The following is a 19,368-nucleotide window of genomic DNA, read 5'->3' as shown; positions in this document are numbered from 1 at the left end:
TACTGTTGGAAAATAGGCTCTCATCTCAAGGCCTACTTCTCCCTGGGCCAAAACTCTAGTTTACACACACAGCAGGAGGCCAATTACTGGTCTCCTGAGAGGCAAGCGCCAAGCTGTGGCAGAACAGAGTATTGCAGTGCAGCAAGATCTAGTCCAGTAGTGCCTATACTGTAATTGTGTCGTGCCTTTATTTGTTATTTGCTTTATTAGTGGTTATTGTGACCCAACAGATTCTGAACTAATATTTCTAGACACATTTTACAAGTAGGCCTAAGCTGTGAGGGGACACCAATTGGTAACTAGGCTGAACTAGGCTTCAAATATAGCAGCAGATTTAACATCACAGAAGAGTAAACATATACTTTGAATATCAATCTTCTTCATTCAGACAGATACGAACTCAGTGGTACATGCAACAACCTCAGGTATTCTCCAATAACACCCACACTCCCTCCTGGTTGTCAGTGGTACATCCCGGTAATATAATGGCGCCAGAGGAGATGGCTGCCGTTTTACGGCCCCCTAACCAATTGTGCTATTATGTCTGTTTTTTCGCATTATTTGTAATTGATTCTGTACATAATTTTTCTGTCACCGTCTCTTATGACCAAAAAGAGCTTCTGGATATCAGGACAGCGATTACTCACCTCGTATTGGACGAATCAGACGCAAAGGATATTCTACAGACCCCGACAAGGCCCAAATCCCTGTCATTCACATGAGAAAGAGATATTGTGGATGTAGGTTGGGTGCCTTGTAAGGATCCGAAGGCGAGTGAGTACTCTGCCTCTACCATCAGTCCTATTAGCAAACGTACAAAAATTTGAAAACAAAATAGACTACCTACGATCACGGATATCCTACCAACGGAACATTAAAACTGTAATATCTTATGTTTCACCGAGTCGTGGCTGAACGACGACATGGATAACATACAGCTGGCGGGATAGAACGGCTGACAAGGGGTGGTGGTCTGTGTATATTTGTAAACAACAGCTGGTGCATGAAATCTAATACTAAGGAAGTCTCTAGGTTTTGCTCGCCTGAGGTAGAGTATCTCACAATAAGCTGTAGACCACACTATTTACCAAGAGAGTTTTCATCTATATTTTTCGTAGCTGTCTATTTACCACCTCAAACCGATGCTGGCACTAAGACAGCACTCAATGAACTGTATAGGGCCATAAGCAAACAGGAAAACGCTCATCCAGAGGTGGCGCTCCTAGTGGCCGGGGCCTTTAATGCAGGGAAACTTAAATCAGTTCTACCTCATTTCTACCAGCATGTTAAATGTGCAACCAGAGGAAAAAAACTCTAGACCACCTTTACTCCACACACAAAGACGCGTACAAAGCTCTCCCTCGCCCTCCATTTGGCAAATCTGACCATAATTCTATTCTCCTGATTCCTGCTTATAAGCAAAAACTAAAGCAGGAAGCACCAGTGACTCGGTTAATAAAAAAATGTGGTCAGATGACGCAAATGCTAAGCTACAGGACTGTTTTGCAAGCACAGACTGGAATATGTTCCGGGATTCTTCCGATGGCATTGAGGAGTACACCACATCAGTCACTGGCTTCATCAATAAGTGCATCGATGACGTCGTCCCCACAGTGACCGTACGTACCCCAACCAGAAGCCATGGATTACAGGCAACATCCGCACTGAGCTAAAACGTAGAGCTGCCGCTTTCAAGGAGTGGGACTCTAACCCGGACGCTTTAAGAAATCCTGCTATGCCCCCAGACGAACCATCAATCAGGCAAAGAGTCAATACAGGACTAAGATTTAATCGTACTACACTGGCTCCGACGCTCGTCGAATGTGGCAGGTCTTGCAAACTATTACAGACTACAAAGGGAAGCACTGGCACGAGCTGCCAGTGACACGAGCCTACCAGACGAGCTAAATCACTTTTATGCTCGCTTCGAGGCAAGCAACACTGAAGCATGCATGAGAGCATCAGCTGTGACAGATGACTGTGTGATCACGCTCTCCGTAGCCGATGTGAGTAAGACTTTTAAGCAGGTCAACATTCACAAGGCCGCAGGGCCAGACGGATTACCAGGACAAGTACTCCAAGCATGCGCTGACCAACCGATAAGTGTCTTCACTTACATTTTCAACATGTCCCTGACTGAGTCTGTAATACCAACATGTTTCAAGCAGACCACCATAGTCCCTGTGCCCAAGAACACTAAGATAACCTGCCTAAATGACTACCGACCCGTAGCACATGAAGTGCTTTGAAAGGCTGGTCATTGCTCACATCAACACCATTATCCCAGAAACCCTAGACCCACTCCAATTTGCATATCACCCCCAACAGATCCACAGATGACGCAATCTCTATTGCGCTCCACACTGCCCTTTCCCACCTGGACAAAAGGAACACCTACGTGAGAATTATATTAATTGATTACAGCTCAGCTTTTCAACACCATAGTGCCCTCAAAGCTCATCACTAAGCTAAGGACCCTGGGACTAAACACCTCCCTCTGCAACTGGATCCTGGACTTCCTGACGGGCCGCCCCCAGGTGGTAAGGGTAGGTAACAACACATCTGCCATGCTGATCCTCAACACGGGGGCCCCTCAGGGGTGTGTGATCAGTCCACTCCTGAACTCCCTGTTCACCCATGACTGCATGGCCAGGCACGACTCCAACACCATCATTAAGTTTGCTGACGACACAACAGTGGTAGGCCTGATTGCCGACAACGATGAGACAGCCTATAGGGAGGAGGTCAGAGGATTGTGGTCTACAAGGGGAAAAAAGAGGACAGAGTACGCCCCCATTCTCATCGACAGTGCTGTAGTGGAACAGGTTGAGAGCTTCAAGTTCCTTGGTGTCCACATCACCAACAAACTATCATGGTCCAAACACACCAAGACAGTCGTGAAGAGGGCACGACAAAGCCTATTCCCCCTCAGGAGACTGAAAAGATTTGGCATGGGTCCTCAGATCCTCAAAAAGTTCTACAGCTGCACCACGAGAGCATCCTGACTGGTTGCATCACTGCCTGGTATGGCAACTGCTCGGCCTCCGACCGCAAGGCACTACAGAGGGTAGTGCGTACGGCCCAGTACGTCACTGGGGCCAAGCTTCCTGCCATGCAGGACCTATATACCAGGTGGTGTCAGAGGAAGGCCCTAAAAATCATCAAATACTCCAGCCACCCTAGTCATGGACTGTTCTCTCTGCTACTGCATGGCAGGCGGTACCTGAGCGCCAAGTCTAAGTCAAAAAGGCTTCTTAACAGCTTCTACCCCCAAGCCATAAGACTCCTGAACAGCTAATCATGGCTACCCGGACTATTTGCATTGTCCCCCCACCCCACCCCCTCTTTTACACTGCTGCTACTCCCTGTTTATTATTTATATGTACATCATTTAGCAGACGCTCTTATCCATTACAAATGTATGCATAGTCACTTTAACTCTACCTACATGTACATATTACCTCAATTACCTTGACTAACCTGTGCCCCCACACATTGACTCTGTACCAGTACCCCCTGTATATAACCTCCCTACTGTTGTTTTATTTTAATGCTGCTCTTTAATTATTAATTATATTTTTTACTAATCTATTTCTTTACGTAACACTTATTTTTCTGAAAACTGCATTGTTGATTAAGGGCTTGTAAGTAAGCATTTCACTGTAAGGTCACCTGTTGTATTCGGCGCATGTGGCAAATACAATTTGATTTGATTTGATAATGACCTGGTCTGTCTGTCTGCCCCCCACCCTCCCCTGGCACACCCTGCTCCCCGTGTGCACCTAGCAGTGGCGGCAGGTAATTGCTCTGTGGCTTGGTCACGCGCCACACAGCGCTGGGACGACGCAGAGACAGGAGAGAAGACAACAGTCTCTAATGAGGCTGCCCACTGCATGCGTGTGTGTTGCGCTAACACGGTGAGGCTGCTGCTTTGTGGTATGGTGGTTCTGTAATCAGCTAAATGGCCTTGTCCTAAATGATCTGAACCCAGATCTCTCTACACCTTACACACACAGACAGAACTGAGTCACACGTCTCACTTTAGCAACGGAGTTGTGAGTCAACCGTGTTGTGAGTCAACCGTGTTGTGAGTCAACCGTGTTGTGAGTCAACCGTGTTGTGAGTCAACCGTGTTGTGTGTGCTAGCTGAGCGTGTGTGTGTGCCTGCCAGTGCGTGTGTTAAATGAGCATGCTTGCGTATGTGTGGTACTCACTGCTGCTGCTGCAGTGCTGCTTATCAACGGGCTCTCCCTGAGTGCTGCTCCCAGGGTTCTCCTCTCCAACCGGCTTCCTGGTGGTTACCACGGCAGCCATGGAGACAGGAGGCACATCCGGAGTCTGGAGGTCTGCAGACAACATACAAGATCAATAAAAAATAAAAATGTTTTCTATTGTCACATACACCAGATAGGCGCAGTGAAATGTGTTGTTTTACAAGGTCAGCCATAGCACGAACGGACACATGCGGCACACACACGGCACACACTTCTCCCGACTCCAGGGCAGAACCAGATCAGCCAAGATTAGGTTTTGCTGACGCAACCCAACACCAGGCAATCGAATAGTACAAATGGATACCTTTAGCATCTCTACTGGCACATTAAATATTCACTGCTGTATTCTCTTTCAGCCAGTTGACTTCTGCTGCTAAAATATTCATTTGCGGGGAGGCTTTGAGTGTGCATGCACATCGCAGTGAAACAGAAGAAATCAGCAGTGATGTGTGTGACCCTAGAAAACTCCTAGTCGTTGATGGGACTGTTTTTCTGAGAAAGACAGGAGACTAAGCCTTAGCAGTTTCAATAACAAGGTTGTAAAAAGCTTTTTGCACATGATCCTGTGCGTGTGTGTGCGTGCGCGCGTTTGCATGTGTGTGTGATTGCATGTGTGTGTGTGATTGCATGTGTGTGGGTGATTCTGTGTATAGAATCAAGCGGAATGTACGTGCATAAGTATGAACATACTGTACAACCAAGTACCTATTACTACCAATACTATACCTACATCCTCCTTGTGCATGTACACTAACAAGTGTGTTTGTGCATGATCATCTCTCTCTGTGACTATACAAGTTTACATATGAATAAAATCAGCATTGGATCCCATTAGAGACTAGCTAGGTATTCACCAATCACCCTGGAGCAGTGAACATACTGTACACTAGTGTAACATCACGAGTTAATGCATAGTACAGCACCTTAGGCTAAAGCAACACTCCCTGGCAATCCTACATGCTAGGAAAGGAAAGTGTGTGTGTTCCTCACCCCTCTTCCTGCGTGACTCCTTGATTTCCTCACACATGCGGTTGAACTCTGGGTCGAGCTCCGAGGCCAGCATGGCGTGCGCCGTGTCCTTCAGACTACACGCTCTGTGGCGGATGATCTTATCTGGGAGGGAGAGAACACACGCTGTCATTAATACACGCACATGCACTCAATTCTGTATTGGCATTGTAGATACATTATTCCTACAGATTCAATTACCTAGGCCTGAAGAATCATAATATGACAGATATTAATTCGGGCTTACAAGGTCTATGACCTGCCATCGTTCTCTCCCTACCTCTGCCTTTCACTAGCCTCTCACACCCCACCCTCTGCTGGCCACAACACAAACTGCTGGATGTGTCCCTGTCTGGCCTCCAACGCTGGGACAAGGGATAACTGTTCTCTCACTGTTTGGATGAAGCCAACATAGCTTCCTTTGGTGGTGAATGTTAGGAGACAAACCTCAGGCATACAGTCAATCTCATCCTCTCTTCTCACACAGACACACATATTGCATATCTAACACACACACACACACACACACACACACTTCCCTCTAACACATACAATATTTATCCTAAAAGGTGGTTGTCAGTGAGTTGTGTGTTGCACGAGCATGCATGTATGTGTGTAAACAGACATCCTCCTCATTACGCCACACAACCAACAGGTTCAGACAGAGGGCCAGAGAGGTCGCCATCTGACAGCTTCTAACCACTAATTGGAAGACTGTGTGTGTGTGTGTGTGTGTGTGTGTGTGTGGTACGGTACTGTACTGTCTGTCAGAGTATGGGGCGACAGGGTTCAGGGCGAGTGTTGAGTGGAGGTCTGTACCCTTATCGAAACCCGTGTCACCTCTGTCGAGAGCTGACAAGGACATTCCGCCGCCTACTCAGTGGTGTGTGTAAACAGTGTTTGTTTGCTGCGAGTTTGAAAATGTTTGGGTGTTTTCCTCTAGAGCGGGTTTGTTCGTGAATGCAGGGTTGACACTGTGTAGAGCGGATATATTTGTTTTTTTTTATATAATGAAGTGAGAGGAAACACAGGGGAACAAGACCTTCTTTCAAGACTGCAGAGTACAGCCTCAGCGTTTACTGCAAACAGGAGTGGAGGAGAAATGGAAGAGAGGAGTGGAGGAAAGGAGGGAGAAGAGATGAGAGGAAAAGGAAAGAAAGTAGAAGAGGAAGAGGGGGGAAGAAGAAAGAGGACTATTTGGAAGACAAAGGAAGAGGACAGAAAACAAAATAGGCATGTTTCAAAAAGCCATCGAGTCGGTGAGCAAACTACAAAATGACCAAATGTAATTGGTGCTGGGCTAGTCTCTATTCCCAGGGACACTAGTTGGAGTCCAGTACTGGGCTTCATTATTAAAGTCCTTAATTTTAAAAAATATATATTTAGTGCATCATTTGCGGCCACTGCATTCAAATAAATGACCCGGGCTCTCCGCCAGCCTGCAAACCCACAGAAATGATTTATTCATCGGTGTGTGTGAGCTCATGCGTATAAAGCTGCATTTAAGTTCTATCAACATATCGACTGTTGTACTCGGGCTGCTAAAATCCTCGACCATTGCTATTCAAATTTCCGGGATGGTTATAAGGCCCTCCCCCTCCCTCCTTTTGGCAAATCTGACCACGACTCAATTTTGCTCCTCCCTTCCTATAGGCAGAAACTCAAACAGGAAGTACCCGTGATAAGGACTATTCAACGCTGGTCTGACCAATCGGAATCCACGCTTCAAGATTGTTTTGATCACGCGGACTGGGATATGTTCTGGGTAGCTTGCGAAAATAATTTTGACGAATACACTGAAACGGTGACTGAGTTTATCAGGAAGTGTATAGGAGATGTTGTGCCAACTGTGACTATTAAAACCTACCCAAACCAGAAACCGTGGATAGATGGCAGCATTCGTGCAAAACCGAAAGCGCGAACCACTGCATTTAAATCAGGGCAAGGTGACTGGGAACATGACAGAATACAAACAGTGTAGCTACTCACTCCGCAAGGCAATTAAACTGTATAGAAACAAAGTGGAGTCGCAATTCAACGGCTCAGACACGAGACATATGTGGCAGGGTCTACAGACAATCACAGACTAAAAAAGGAATACCAGCCACGTCGACGACACAGACGTCTTGCTTCCGGACAAGCTAAACACCTTCTTCGCCCACATTTAATTATGTTAACCCCCGCAAGGCTGCCGGCCCAGACGGCATCCCTAGCCGTGTCCTCAGAGCATGCGCAGACCAGCTGGCTGGTGTGTTTACGGACATATTCAATCTCTCCCTTTCCCAGTCTGCTGTCCCCACATGCTTCAAGATGGCCACCATTGTTCCTGTACCCAAGAAAGCAAAGGTAACTGAACTAAATAACTATCGCCCCGTAGCACTCACCTCTGTCATCATGAAGTGCTTTGAGAGACTAGTTAAGGATCATATCACCTCTACCTTACCTGTCACCCTGGATCCACTTCAATTTGCTTACCGCCCCAATAGAGCCACAGACGATGCAATCGCCATCACACTGCACACTGACCTATCCCATCTGGACAAGAGGAATAGCTATGTAAGAATGCTGTTCATTGACTATAGCTCAGCATTCAACACCAGAGTACCCTCCAAGCTCATCATTAAGCTCGAGGCCCTGTGTCTTAACCCCGCCCTGTGCAACTGGGTCCTGGACATCCTGACGGGCCACCCCCAGGTGGTGAAGGTAGGAAATCTCCACTTCGCTGATCCTCAACACTGGGGCCCCACAGGGGTGTGTGCTCAGCCCCCTCATGTACTCCCTGTTCACCCATGACTGCGTGGCCAAGCACGCCTCCAACTCAATCATCAAGTTTGCAGACGACACAACAGTAGTAGGCTTGATTACCAACAATGACGAGACCGCCTACAGGGAGGAGGTGAGGGCTCTGGGAGTGTGGTGCCAGGAAAATAACCTCTCACTCAACATCAACAAATCAAAGGAGAAGACCGTGGACTTCAGGAAACAGCAGAGGGTGCACCCCCCTATCCACATTGACGGGACCGCAGTGGAGGAGGAAAGCTTCAAGTTCCTTGGCGTACACATCACTGACAAACTGAAATGGTCCACCCACGCAGACAGTGTGGTGAAGGCGGCGCAACATAGCCTCTTCAACCTCAGGAGGCTGAATAAATTTGGCTTGGCACCTAAAACCCTCCCAAACTTTTACAGATGCACAATTGAGAGCATACTGTCGGGCTGTATCAACGCCCGGTACGGCAACTGCACCGCCCGCAACCGCAGGGCTCTCCAGAGGGTGGTGCGGTCTGCCGAACACATTACCGGGAGCAAACTACCCGCCCTCCAGGACACCTACAGCACCCGATGTCACAGGAAGGCCAAAAATATCATCAAGGACATCTACCACCCGAGCCACTGCCTGTTCACCCCGCTATCATCCAGAAGGCGAGGTCAGTACAGGTGCATCAAAGCTGTGACCGAGAGAATGAAAAACAGCTTCTATCTCAAGGCCATCAGACTGTTAAATAGCTTAAATATTCTTAATTCCATTCCTTACTTAGATATATGTGTATTGGGTATATGTTGTGAAATTGCTAGATATTACTTGTTAGATATTACTGCACTGTCGGAGCTAGAAGCACAAGCATTTCTCTACACCCACAATAACATCTGCTAAACATGTGTATGTGACAAATACAATTAGATTTGATTTAAATCAAATCAAATGTTATTCGTCACATGCTTCATAAACAGTTGTAGACTAACAGTGAAATGCTTACGTACAGGCCCTTCCCAACAATGCAGAAAGAAAGAAAATAGAGAAATAATAGAAAAGTAAAACACAGAATAATGTTGTTAAATAATATATACACGAGTAACAATAACTTGGCTATATACATGGAGTACCGGTACAGAGTCCATGTGCAGGGGTACGAGGTAATTGAGGTAGATAAGTACATATAGAATTAGGAATAAAGTGATCGATAATAAACAGTAGCAGGAGGGTATATGATGAGACAAAAAAAGTGAGTGAAAAAAAAGGGTCAATGCAGATAGTCCAGGTAGCTATTTGCTTAACTATTTAACTGAGCAACAAGCAGTGAGAAAGAAACATCCTTTAGTTTAGTTGGCCCACATATTTACAGTATCCCAGGGAGATAGAGACAAAGAGGCTCCCTGAGAAATACAACGTCCATTTTAATTGAATGGTTGTCGGGTCGCTAGGCTTCCATCTATATGGCTTTCAATTAACGCCACAGCATACAGAGGGAACTTGAGTTCTTTTTCCCGCTACATTAATTCCCATGGCTTATGAATGATTCATAAGCCTGAATCCAAACATACAACCTTCACTTTAATGTAAACACCAACACAGCCTGCGTGTTTAAATAATGCATGTTATTCTAATCGATTTGATAACACTTTTTCGCAAGTAACAACCCCTGCTATATTCATACCACCAAATTCTGTTGTTGCAGAACAAGCTCTATTTTGGTTGTCCTCTGGTACATTCCAATGCCTTGATTCCATCTGAAACACATAGCTAAATTTTTGAATACTGTAACAACTTTACCTCTCAGGTTGGTCAAACGAATTGTGGTATTGAGTAGAAAGACATGACTTTACAATTAAAATTACAGAAGATTTTTGAATTCAGTGTGTTGTTTTGGATATCGTCTAGGCCTAGATGATCAGGACTAAGGCTGTGGCGGTCACGAAATTTAGTCAGCCAGTGATTGTCAAGCAAATAACTGTCGGTCTCACGGTAATTGACTGTTAATTAACATAAACACATTTAGCATCTCCTGGCTTCCACACATAGCCTACAAGCCACTGATGCAGACCTTTGGAACATCTACATTTTAAAAAGTCTAAAAAATAATATAGCCTTCACCTTCACAATAAATCCATTCTTTATTTTAGACAGGTCTAAAGAAGCATGATATGAAGAAAACGTAGTCTATTTCAGAAGTACAGAATAGCATACTCTGAGTTGTCCATATGTTAGGTCCTGATCTGGCTATGCCAAATGGCTGTGGGCTACACAAATTCATTTAGCAGACAAGATTTGCTTAGAAGAATGAAGAATACAATTGAACAAAGCTGAATAAAATACGATTTGAGGGAGTGCACACATGCGGCTATTCTGTGTTGAGTGGTAAACAAATAAATATGTATTCCTATATGCTTAATTTAGAGTTATTAATGTAACTTTAGTTGTTCTACAAATGTTGTGCTATATGTTTTCATTTTTAATATATTATAATGCAACTAATGATGATTTGAGAAAAGTCGCTTGAAATGCATGAGCGCTGCTTAGTTTTTTTGCACAGGCTGTACACACTACATCAGTCACTCATTCACAATTTGACAAGCACTTGATAATGCCTAGAATTTCACGGCGGCAACCCCATAATGCACCCTAAAAAATATCCATGCCTTTTCTGGCCTGTGACCGTTGTGCCATTCTCCCTGAGTGCTGCGCGCTCAATCACGTGATCGGGTTTTCTCACAGGCTACAAGTGAAGACAGACACATCGGGAAGGCAACTGTGCGCATCCTTATCCAATTCCGAGGTGCATATTGAAGATATTGGAAGAACTGTCCACATTTACTTTTCGTCAGCCAACAAGATGAGTAGGTCTAACGAACAGCAAATGCACTAGCCTATGTCAATCTACTATCCCCCATAGTACCAAGGTTGACATATTCTATTCTGTGCGAGAAATAAATATTCCAAACATAGTCTGGGACAGTTGTGGGATGTGATAGATCCCAAATTAATACAACCACTAGAATTTATTTTATTACGCAATGTTGCTGACGTAACAGATCAGAACGTTTAGCTTAAAATGTTGATAAATTATTAGGCTACTTAACATTATAAGCACAGAAATGCGCACATGGTAGTAAGCTATAAGCGCAAATGTTCCATTAGCGGAAAACACCATTATCAAAAGTGACCGCAAATGCAATTATGCATGTAATGCTTTTATTATAAAGGTGCATTTCTGTGGTGGAAATTATCTTCCACAAACTTGAAACTCACGTGCTGCTTATGTATGCCAGTTAGGCTCTACACCCCTTGCAAAGCGGATGAATGTGCTTAATCTTAAGAAGTTATTTGGCCACTTTAGTTGTGATATAAACCTTAGTAAAACCTATAGGCCTATGGGCTAGGCTACATGAGGTGTGTGAAATTGATTCGAAAGTCGCAAAAAAAAAGGCTTTGTTTCTTGAACGGCCATGGCAATCTGGGACGCCGTTCTCCGGACACCGCGGGTCTGTAACTTATGCTGTAACCTTGTGATATTAATAAAAGCCTCTAATCATTGTGCAGCATAAGCGGACTCTTTGTTGACAGCAATAATTGCCACCATTCACCCGATACGACACTAGCTAGCTAACTCACCTCCTGGATTAGCTGGTGAGTAGCTATTAGCAACAGTAGCAACTAAAAACAATATCCTTTTAGCCAGCTACATTCGTTCGCAGCGACGCCGTTTTTCAAACAAAGTCAACACAGCAGCCATTGCTAGCTAGCCAACACTACCAACTGGCTGTACTGTGGTAGCTAAATACAATATCTTTGTGCTAGCTACCCAACGTTTAATCATTGCTGCGTTATGAAAGGTAAGCTTGGCTTCTTATATGGTGTTGAGTTAAGCTTAAACCATGTATTTAGATTGTAGGTAGGTATTGTAGTTTGGTATTATAGGTAGCTTACTCAGGTAGTTATTGAAGGTTATTGTAGGTAATTATTGTAGGTAAGTATTGTATTCGGCAGACCCCGGCGAAGCACGAGGCTAGCTTACCCACTACTTGGACCAACAAACTAGCAGCTAGCTAGCTAGCGGGTAGCTACTGGTAACTTTTTGCAACTGTGGTTAATTGTTTCCAATGTTATTTCATGCTTAAGAGTACCTGTGATTGAGCCAGCTAGCTGCTACCATTCAGCTGTTTTTCTAACCTCATCCGAGGCATTAACGTTAGGTGGTTGGTAGCTGCTGTACTTAATTACAGCTACTGATAACAGTCTGCTGTAGTTTACAACAATTCTAATTTCTAAAGTGGAAGTTGGGAGAGTTTTACTCGGGTGGTTCAGTGAAACAATTATAGTTTCTGAGGTGGAAGTTGGGAGAGTTATATATATTTTTATTTTATTTTTTTGGTGAGGGAGGCCTGCTCTCTCCCTTCCCAGATGTTTAGTTCATTTCATTCCGATCTCCTCTGCATTATTGTAGCCATCTGCTGCAGCCTGTCAACTATGCCTCTGCCTATCCCTGTTCTCTCCTCTCCGCACAGGCCATACAAACGCCTCACACCGCGTGGCTGCTGCCTCTCTAACCTGGTGGTCCCTGCACGCACCACACACCTGGAGTTCCAGGTCTCAGGCAGCCTCGAACTGCCGTTCTGCCGCCAACAAGGCTGACTTCATCCCAGCCTATGCTACCCTCCAGTCCCTCGACTTCCTGGCGCTGACGGAAACATGGATTACCACTGAAAACACTGCTACTCCTACTGCTCTCTCCTCGTCTGACCATGTGTTCTCGCATACCCGAGAGCATCTGGTCAGAGGGGTGGTGGCACAGGAATCCTCATCTCTCCCAAGTGGTCATTCTCAATTTTTCCCCTAACCCATCTGTCTATCTCCTCATTTGAATTCCACGCTGTCACAGTCACTAGCCCATTTAAGCTTAATATCCTTGTCATCTATCGCCCTCCAGGTTCCCTTGGAGAGTTCATCAATGAGCTTGACGCCTTGATAAGTTCCTTTCCTGAGGATGGCTCACCCTTCACAGTTTTGGGGGATTTCAACCTCCCCACGTCTACATTTGACTCATTTCTCTCTGCCTCCTTCTTTCCACTCCTCTCCTCTTTTGACCTCACCCTCTCACCACCCCCCACTCACAAGGCAGGCAATACGCTTGACTTCATCTTTACTAGATGTTGCTCTTCTACTAATCTCACTGCAACTCCCCTCCATGTCTCCGACCACTACTTTGTATCCTTTTCTCTCTCGCTCTCCTCCAACACTACTCACTCTGCCCCTACACAGATGGTAACGCGCCGCCGCAACCTTCGCTCTCTCTCCCCCTACTCTCTCCTCTTCCATCCTATCATCTCTTCCCTCTGCTCAATCCTTCTCCCTCCAATCTCCTGATTCTGCCTCCTCAACCCTCCTCTCCTCCCCTTTCTGCATCCTTTGACTCCCTGTGTCCCCCTATCCTCCCGGCCGGCTCGGTCCTCCCCTCCAGCTCCGTGGCTTGATGACTCATTGCGAGCTCACAGAACAGAGCTCCGGGCAGCTGAGCGGAAATGGAAGAAAACTAAACTCCCTGCCGACCTGGCATCTTTTCACTCCCTCCTCTCTACATTTTCTTCATCTGTTTCTGCTGCTAAGGCCACTCTCTACCACTCTAAATTCCAAGCATCTGCCTCTAACCCTAGGAAGCTCTTTGCCACATTCTCCTCACTGCTGAACCCTCCCCCCCCCCTCCCCTCCTCCCTCTCTGTGGATGACTTCGTCAACCACTTTGAAAAGAAGGTTGACGACATCCGATCCTCGTTTGTTAAGTCTAATGACACTGTTGTTAAGTCTAATGCTCACACTGCCCTACCCTATGCTTTGACTTCTTTCTCCCCTCTCTCTCCAGATAAAATCTTGCGACTAGTGACTGCAGGCCGCCCAACAACCTGCCCGCTTGACCCCATCCCCTCCTCTCTTCTCCAGACCATCTCCGGTGACCTTCTCCCCTACCTCACCTCGCTCATCAACTCATCCTTGACCGCTGGCCATGTCCCTTCCGTCTTCAAGAGAGCGAGAGTTGCACCCCTTCTCAAAAAACCAACACTCGATCCCACTGATGTCAACAACTACAGACCAGTATCCCTTCTTTCTTTCCTTTCCAAAACTATTGAGCGTGCCGTCTTTAGCCAACTCTCTTGCTATCTCTCTCAGAATGACCTTCTTGATCCAAACCAGTCAGGTTTCAGAACTGGTCATTCAACTGAGACTGCTCTTCTCTGTGTCACGGAGGCTCTCCGCACTGCTAAAGCTAACTCTCTCTCCTCTGCTCTTGTCCTTCTAGACCTGTCTGCTGCCTTTGATACAGTGAACCATCAGATCCTCCTCTCCACCCTCTCCGAGCTGGGCATCTCCGGCGCGGCTCACTCCCTGGATTGCGTCCTACCTGACCGGTCGCTCCTACCAAGTGGCGTGGCGAGAAGCTGTCTCCGCACCACGTGCTCTCACCACTGGTGTCCCCCAGGGCTCAGTTCTAGGCCCTCTCCTTTTCTCCCTATACACCAAGTCACTTGGCTCTGTCATATCCTCACATGGCCTCTCCTATCATTGCTACGCTGACGATACACAACTAATCTTCTCCCTTTCCCCCCTTCTGATAACCAGGTGGCGAATCGCATCTCTGCATGTCTGGCCGACATATCAGCATGGATGACGGATCACCACCTCAAGCTGAACCCTGGCAAGACGGAGCTGCTCTTCCTCCCGGGAAGGACTGCCCGTTCCATGATCTCGCCATCACGGTTGACAACTCCGTTGTGTCCTCCTCCCAGAACGCCGAAGAGCCTTGGCGTGACCCTGGACAACACCCTGTCGTTCTCCGCTAACATCAAGGCGGTGACCCGATCCTGCAGGTTCATGCTCTACAACATTCGGAGAGTACGACCCTGCCTTACACAGGAAGCGGCACAGGTCCTAATCCAGGCACTTGTCATCTCCCCGTCTGGATTACTGCAACTCGCTGTTGGCTGGGCTCCCTGCCTGTGCCATTAAACCCCTACAACTCATCCAGAATGCCGCAGCCCGTCTGGTGTTCAACCTTCCCAAGTTCTCTCACGTCACCCCCCTCCTCCGCACACTCCACTGGCTTCCAGTTGAAGCTCGCATCCGTTACAAGACCATGGTGCTTGCCTATGGAGCAGTGAGGGGAACGGCAACTCCGTACCTTCAGGCTCTGATCAGTCCCTACACCCAAACGAGGGCATTGCGTTCATCCACCTCTGGCCTGCTGGCTTCCCTTCCTCTGCGGAAGCATAGTTCCCGCTCAGCCCAGTCAAAACTGTTCGCTGCTCTGGCACCCCAATGGTGGAACAAGCTCCCTCACGACGCCAGGACAGCGGGAGTCACTCACCACCTTCCGGAGACATTTGAAACCCCACCTCTTTAAGAACACCTGGGATAGGATAAAGTAATCCTTCTACCCCACCCCAAAAAAAAAAAAAAAAAAAAGTATAATTGTAAAGTGGTTATCCCACTGGCTATAGGGTGAATGCACCAATTTGTAGTCGCTCTGGTTAAGAGCGTCTGCTAAATGACGTAAATGTGCCCTTGAGCAAGGCACTTAACCCTAATTGCTCCTGTAAGTCGCTCTGGATAAGAGCGTCTGCTAAATGACTAAAATGTAATGTAAATGTTATGCTGGGCATCATTCACAACTGATAATATATAATTCACAAGTGATAGGCTAATATTGTCACCCAGATTATTCTTGATTTAATCTTGTCTTTACATATACTAAATCATATATTTGTGAAATTTGTTTTGATTTAGAATGGACGATTATCATGCACCTGTATCAAAACAGGGGCAACGGGAAAAAATACATGTCATCTATGCACTTAAATAGCGAATGGAGGACGCCTTTCCCCGTGGTTTATTTTCATGCCAGCCAGGTAGGCTATACTCCTGCTGTAAATATAAGCAATATGCTTAACATTAAGGAAATTGGAAAAATAAATATATTAGGCCTAGCCTATAGAAAGCTGATCCTCCTCTTTTTAAAAAGAGGCCATCACTCTATTTTCTTGCGCAATTGCATAACCTATTGAAATGTTGTGCAATATGAGCTCATGGGCTCTAAAAATGTATGCACACATGACTGTAAGTCGCTTTGGATAAAAGCGTCTGCTAAATGGCATATTATTATTAAGTGTTTGATTAGATTTTCGAAAACATTTGCATTGATGTCAGAGTGATTAGAGGGACAATAGAGTGCTGAGTACCAGGCAGTTAGCAAGTTTGGTAGGCTACTAACGACCATCAGCAGCATCAAACCTAATTTCTATCAGCATGTTATATGTGCAACCAGAGGGGGAAAAAAACTATAGACCACCTTTACTCCACACACAGAGACGCGTACAAAGCTCTCCCTCGCCCTCCATTTGGCAAATCTGACCATAATTCTATCCTCCCGATTCCTGCTTACAAGCAAAAACTAAAAGCAGGAAGTACCATTGACTCGCTCAATACGGAAGCGGTCAGATGACGCAGATGCTAAGCTACAGAACTGTTTTGCAAGCGCAGACTGGAATATGTTCCGGGATTCTTTCGATGGCATTGAGAAGTACACCACATAAATCACTGGCTTCATCAATAAGTGCATTGATGTTGTAGCTCAGTTGATTGAGCATGGCGTTTGCAACGCCAGGGTTGTGGGTTCAATTCCCACGGGGGGCCAGTATGAAAAATACAAAATAATGTAAGTCGCTCTGGATAACAGCGTCTGCTAAATGACTAAAATGTAATGTAAAATGTCCCCACAGTGACCGTACGTACATACCCCAACCAGAAGCCATGGATTACAGGCAACATACGCACTGACCTAAAGGGTAGAGCTGCCGCTTTCAAGGAGCGGGACTCTAACCTGGACGCTTATAAGAAATCCCACTATGCCCTCCGATGAACAGGCAAAGAGTCAATACAGGACTAAGATTGAATCGTACTACACCGGCTCCGATGCTCGTCGGATGTGGCAGGGCTTGCAAACTATTACAGATTACAAAAGGGAAGCACAGCTGCGAGCTGCCCAGTGACATGAGCCTACCAGACGAGCTAAATTACTTCTATGCTCGCTTTGAGGCAAGCAACACTGAAGCATGCATGAGAGCATCAGCTGTTCCGGACGACTGTGTGATCACGCTCTCCGTAGCCGATTTGAGTAAGACCTTTAAACAGGTCAACAGTCACAAGGCCGCAGATTACCAGAACGTGTACTCCGAGCATGCGCTGACCAACTGGCAAGTGTCTTCACTGATTTTTTCAACCAGTCCCTGACTGAGTCTGTAATACCAACATGTTTCAAGCAGACCACCATAGTCCCTGTGCCCAAGAGCACTAAGATAACCTGCCTAAATGACTACCGACCCGTAGAACTCATGTCTGTAGCCATGAAGTGCTTTGAAAGGCTGGTCATGGCTCACAACACCATTATCCCAGAAACCCTAGACCCACTCCAATTTGCATATCGCCCCATCAGATCCACAGATGACGCAATCTCTATTGCACTCCACACTGCCCTTTCCCACCTGGACAAAAGGAACACCTACGTGAGAATGATATTAATTGATTACAGCTCAGCGTTCAACACCATAGTGCCCTCAAAGCTCATCACTAAGCTAAGGACCCTGGGACTAAACACCTCCCACAGCAACTGGATCCTGGACTTCCTGACGGGCCGCCACCAGGTGGTAAGGGTAGGTAACAACACAGGGGCCCCTCAGGGGTGCGTGCTCAGTCCCCTCCTGTACTCCCTGTTCACCCATGACTGCATGGCCAGGCACGACTCCAACACCATCATTAAGTTTGCCGACGACACAACAGTGGTAGGCCTGATCACCGACAACGATGAGACAGCCTATAGGGAGGAGGACAGAGACCTGGCCGTGTGGTGCCAGGATAACAACCTCTCCCTCAACGTGATCAAGACAAAGGAGATGATTGTGGACTACCGGAAATAAAAGAGGACTGAGCACGCCCCCATTCTCATCAACAGGGCTGTAGTGGAACAGGTTGAGAGCTTCAAGTTCCTTGGTGTCCACATCACCAACAAACTATTATGGTCCAAACACACCAAGACAGTCGTGAAGAGGGCACGACAAAGCCTATTCCCCCTCAGGAGACAAAAGATTTGGCATGGGTCCTCAGATCCTCAAAAGGTTTAACAGCTGCAACCCCCCACCCCCACCACTTATTTTTACGCTGCTGCTACTCTGTTTATTATCTATGCATAGTCACTTTACCTCTACCTACATGTACATATTACCTCGACTAACCTGTGCCCCCGCACATTGACTCTGTACCGGTACCCCCTGTATATAGCCTCACTACTGTTATTTTATTGTTGCTTTTTAATTAATTTGTTATTTTTCTATTTTTTACTTCAGTTTATTTGAGTAAATACTTTAACTTATTTTTTTTTTAAACTGCATTGTTGGTTAAGGGCTTGTAAGTAAGCATTTCACTGTTGTATTCGGCGCATGTGACAAATACCATTTTATTTTATTTGATCACGGTCACGTGGAATTTGACTGCCTTCATGACTCGTGACCGCCGGTGTGGCGGTAATATGGTCACCGTAACTGCCCTAATCAGGACTAAGTAAGATAACCTTTTTTAACTTAAAACCTGTCTTCTCTTGAGATTAAAGTCAAATTTACAGTTTTATTGCAAGATATGAATTGCCACAATGTTTGTTAGTTTATTGTGGCAAAAACATAAGAAAAAATATTATGTTCTGTCAAGTAAACATGGATTGATTCCCTGTTGAGAAACAATATAGAATTGCAAGAAAAGGGTTTTAAAAATGCAAAAATGTTCAGGGGGAGTAACCCCCGCCAGATTGTGTACAGCCACTTTTATACAAAGTCAGGCGCCCGTGAATAGACCTACGGGTACGATTGAAGAATGAAGCAAGTGTTAAACATGGGCTTTGCTACACAGAAAGCAGCAGCTGACTACTCCATTTTTTACACTTTAATCAAATCAGTAGGCCTATATCGATACCTTTAATAATACCATATAAAATCAGCAAAAAAAGAAACTTCACAGATCTTCATTGTAAAGGGTTTAAACACTGTTTCCCATGCTTGTTCAATTAACAATAAACAATTAATGAACATGCACCTGTGGAACGGTTGTTAAGACACTAACAGCTTACAGACGGTAGGCAATTAAGGTCACAGTTATGAAAACTTAGGACACTAAAGAGGCCTTTCTACTGACTCTGAAAAACACCAAAAGAAAGATGCCCAGGGTCCCTGCTCATCTGCGTGAACGTGCCTTAGGCATGCTGCAAGGAGGCAT

At 45.8% G+C, this 19,368-nt stretch overlaps 1 protein-coding gene across 3 annotated transcripts in view; it reads right to left on the bottom strand.

The window, feature by feature from the left end:
* The window catches only part of LOC121552256 (ATPase family AAA domain-containing protein 2B-like), a 159,972-nt gene that overhangs the window by 59,230 nt on the left and 81,374 nt on the right, over positions 1-19,368 (bottom strand). For all 3 annotated transcript variants that reach the window (XM_041865017.2, XM_045211309.1, XM_045211310.1), the window contains exons 23-24: positions 5,265-5,387; positions 4,215-4,346 (exon numbers count right to left, since the gene is read on the bottom strand). In XM_041865017.2, the coding sequence (XP_041720951.2) occupies positions 4,215-4,346; positions 5,265-5,387 (255 nt within the window). The remainder of the gene's footprint in view (positions 1-4,214; positions 4,347-5,264; positions 5,388-19,368) is intronic.

Source organism: Coregonus clupeaformis, chromosome 36, assembly GCF_020615455.1.
Source record: "Coregonus clupeaformis isolate EN_2021a chromosome 36, ASM2061545v1, whole genome shotgun sequence".
In the NCBI taxonomy this organism is placed as follows: Eukaryota; Metazoa; Chordata; class Actinopteri; order Salmoniformes; family Salmonidae; genus Coregonus; species Coregonus clupeaformis.
This window is presented reverse-complemented; position numbering and strand designations above follow the sequence as displayed.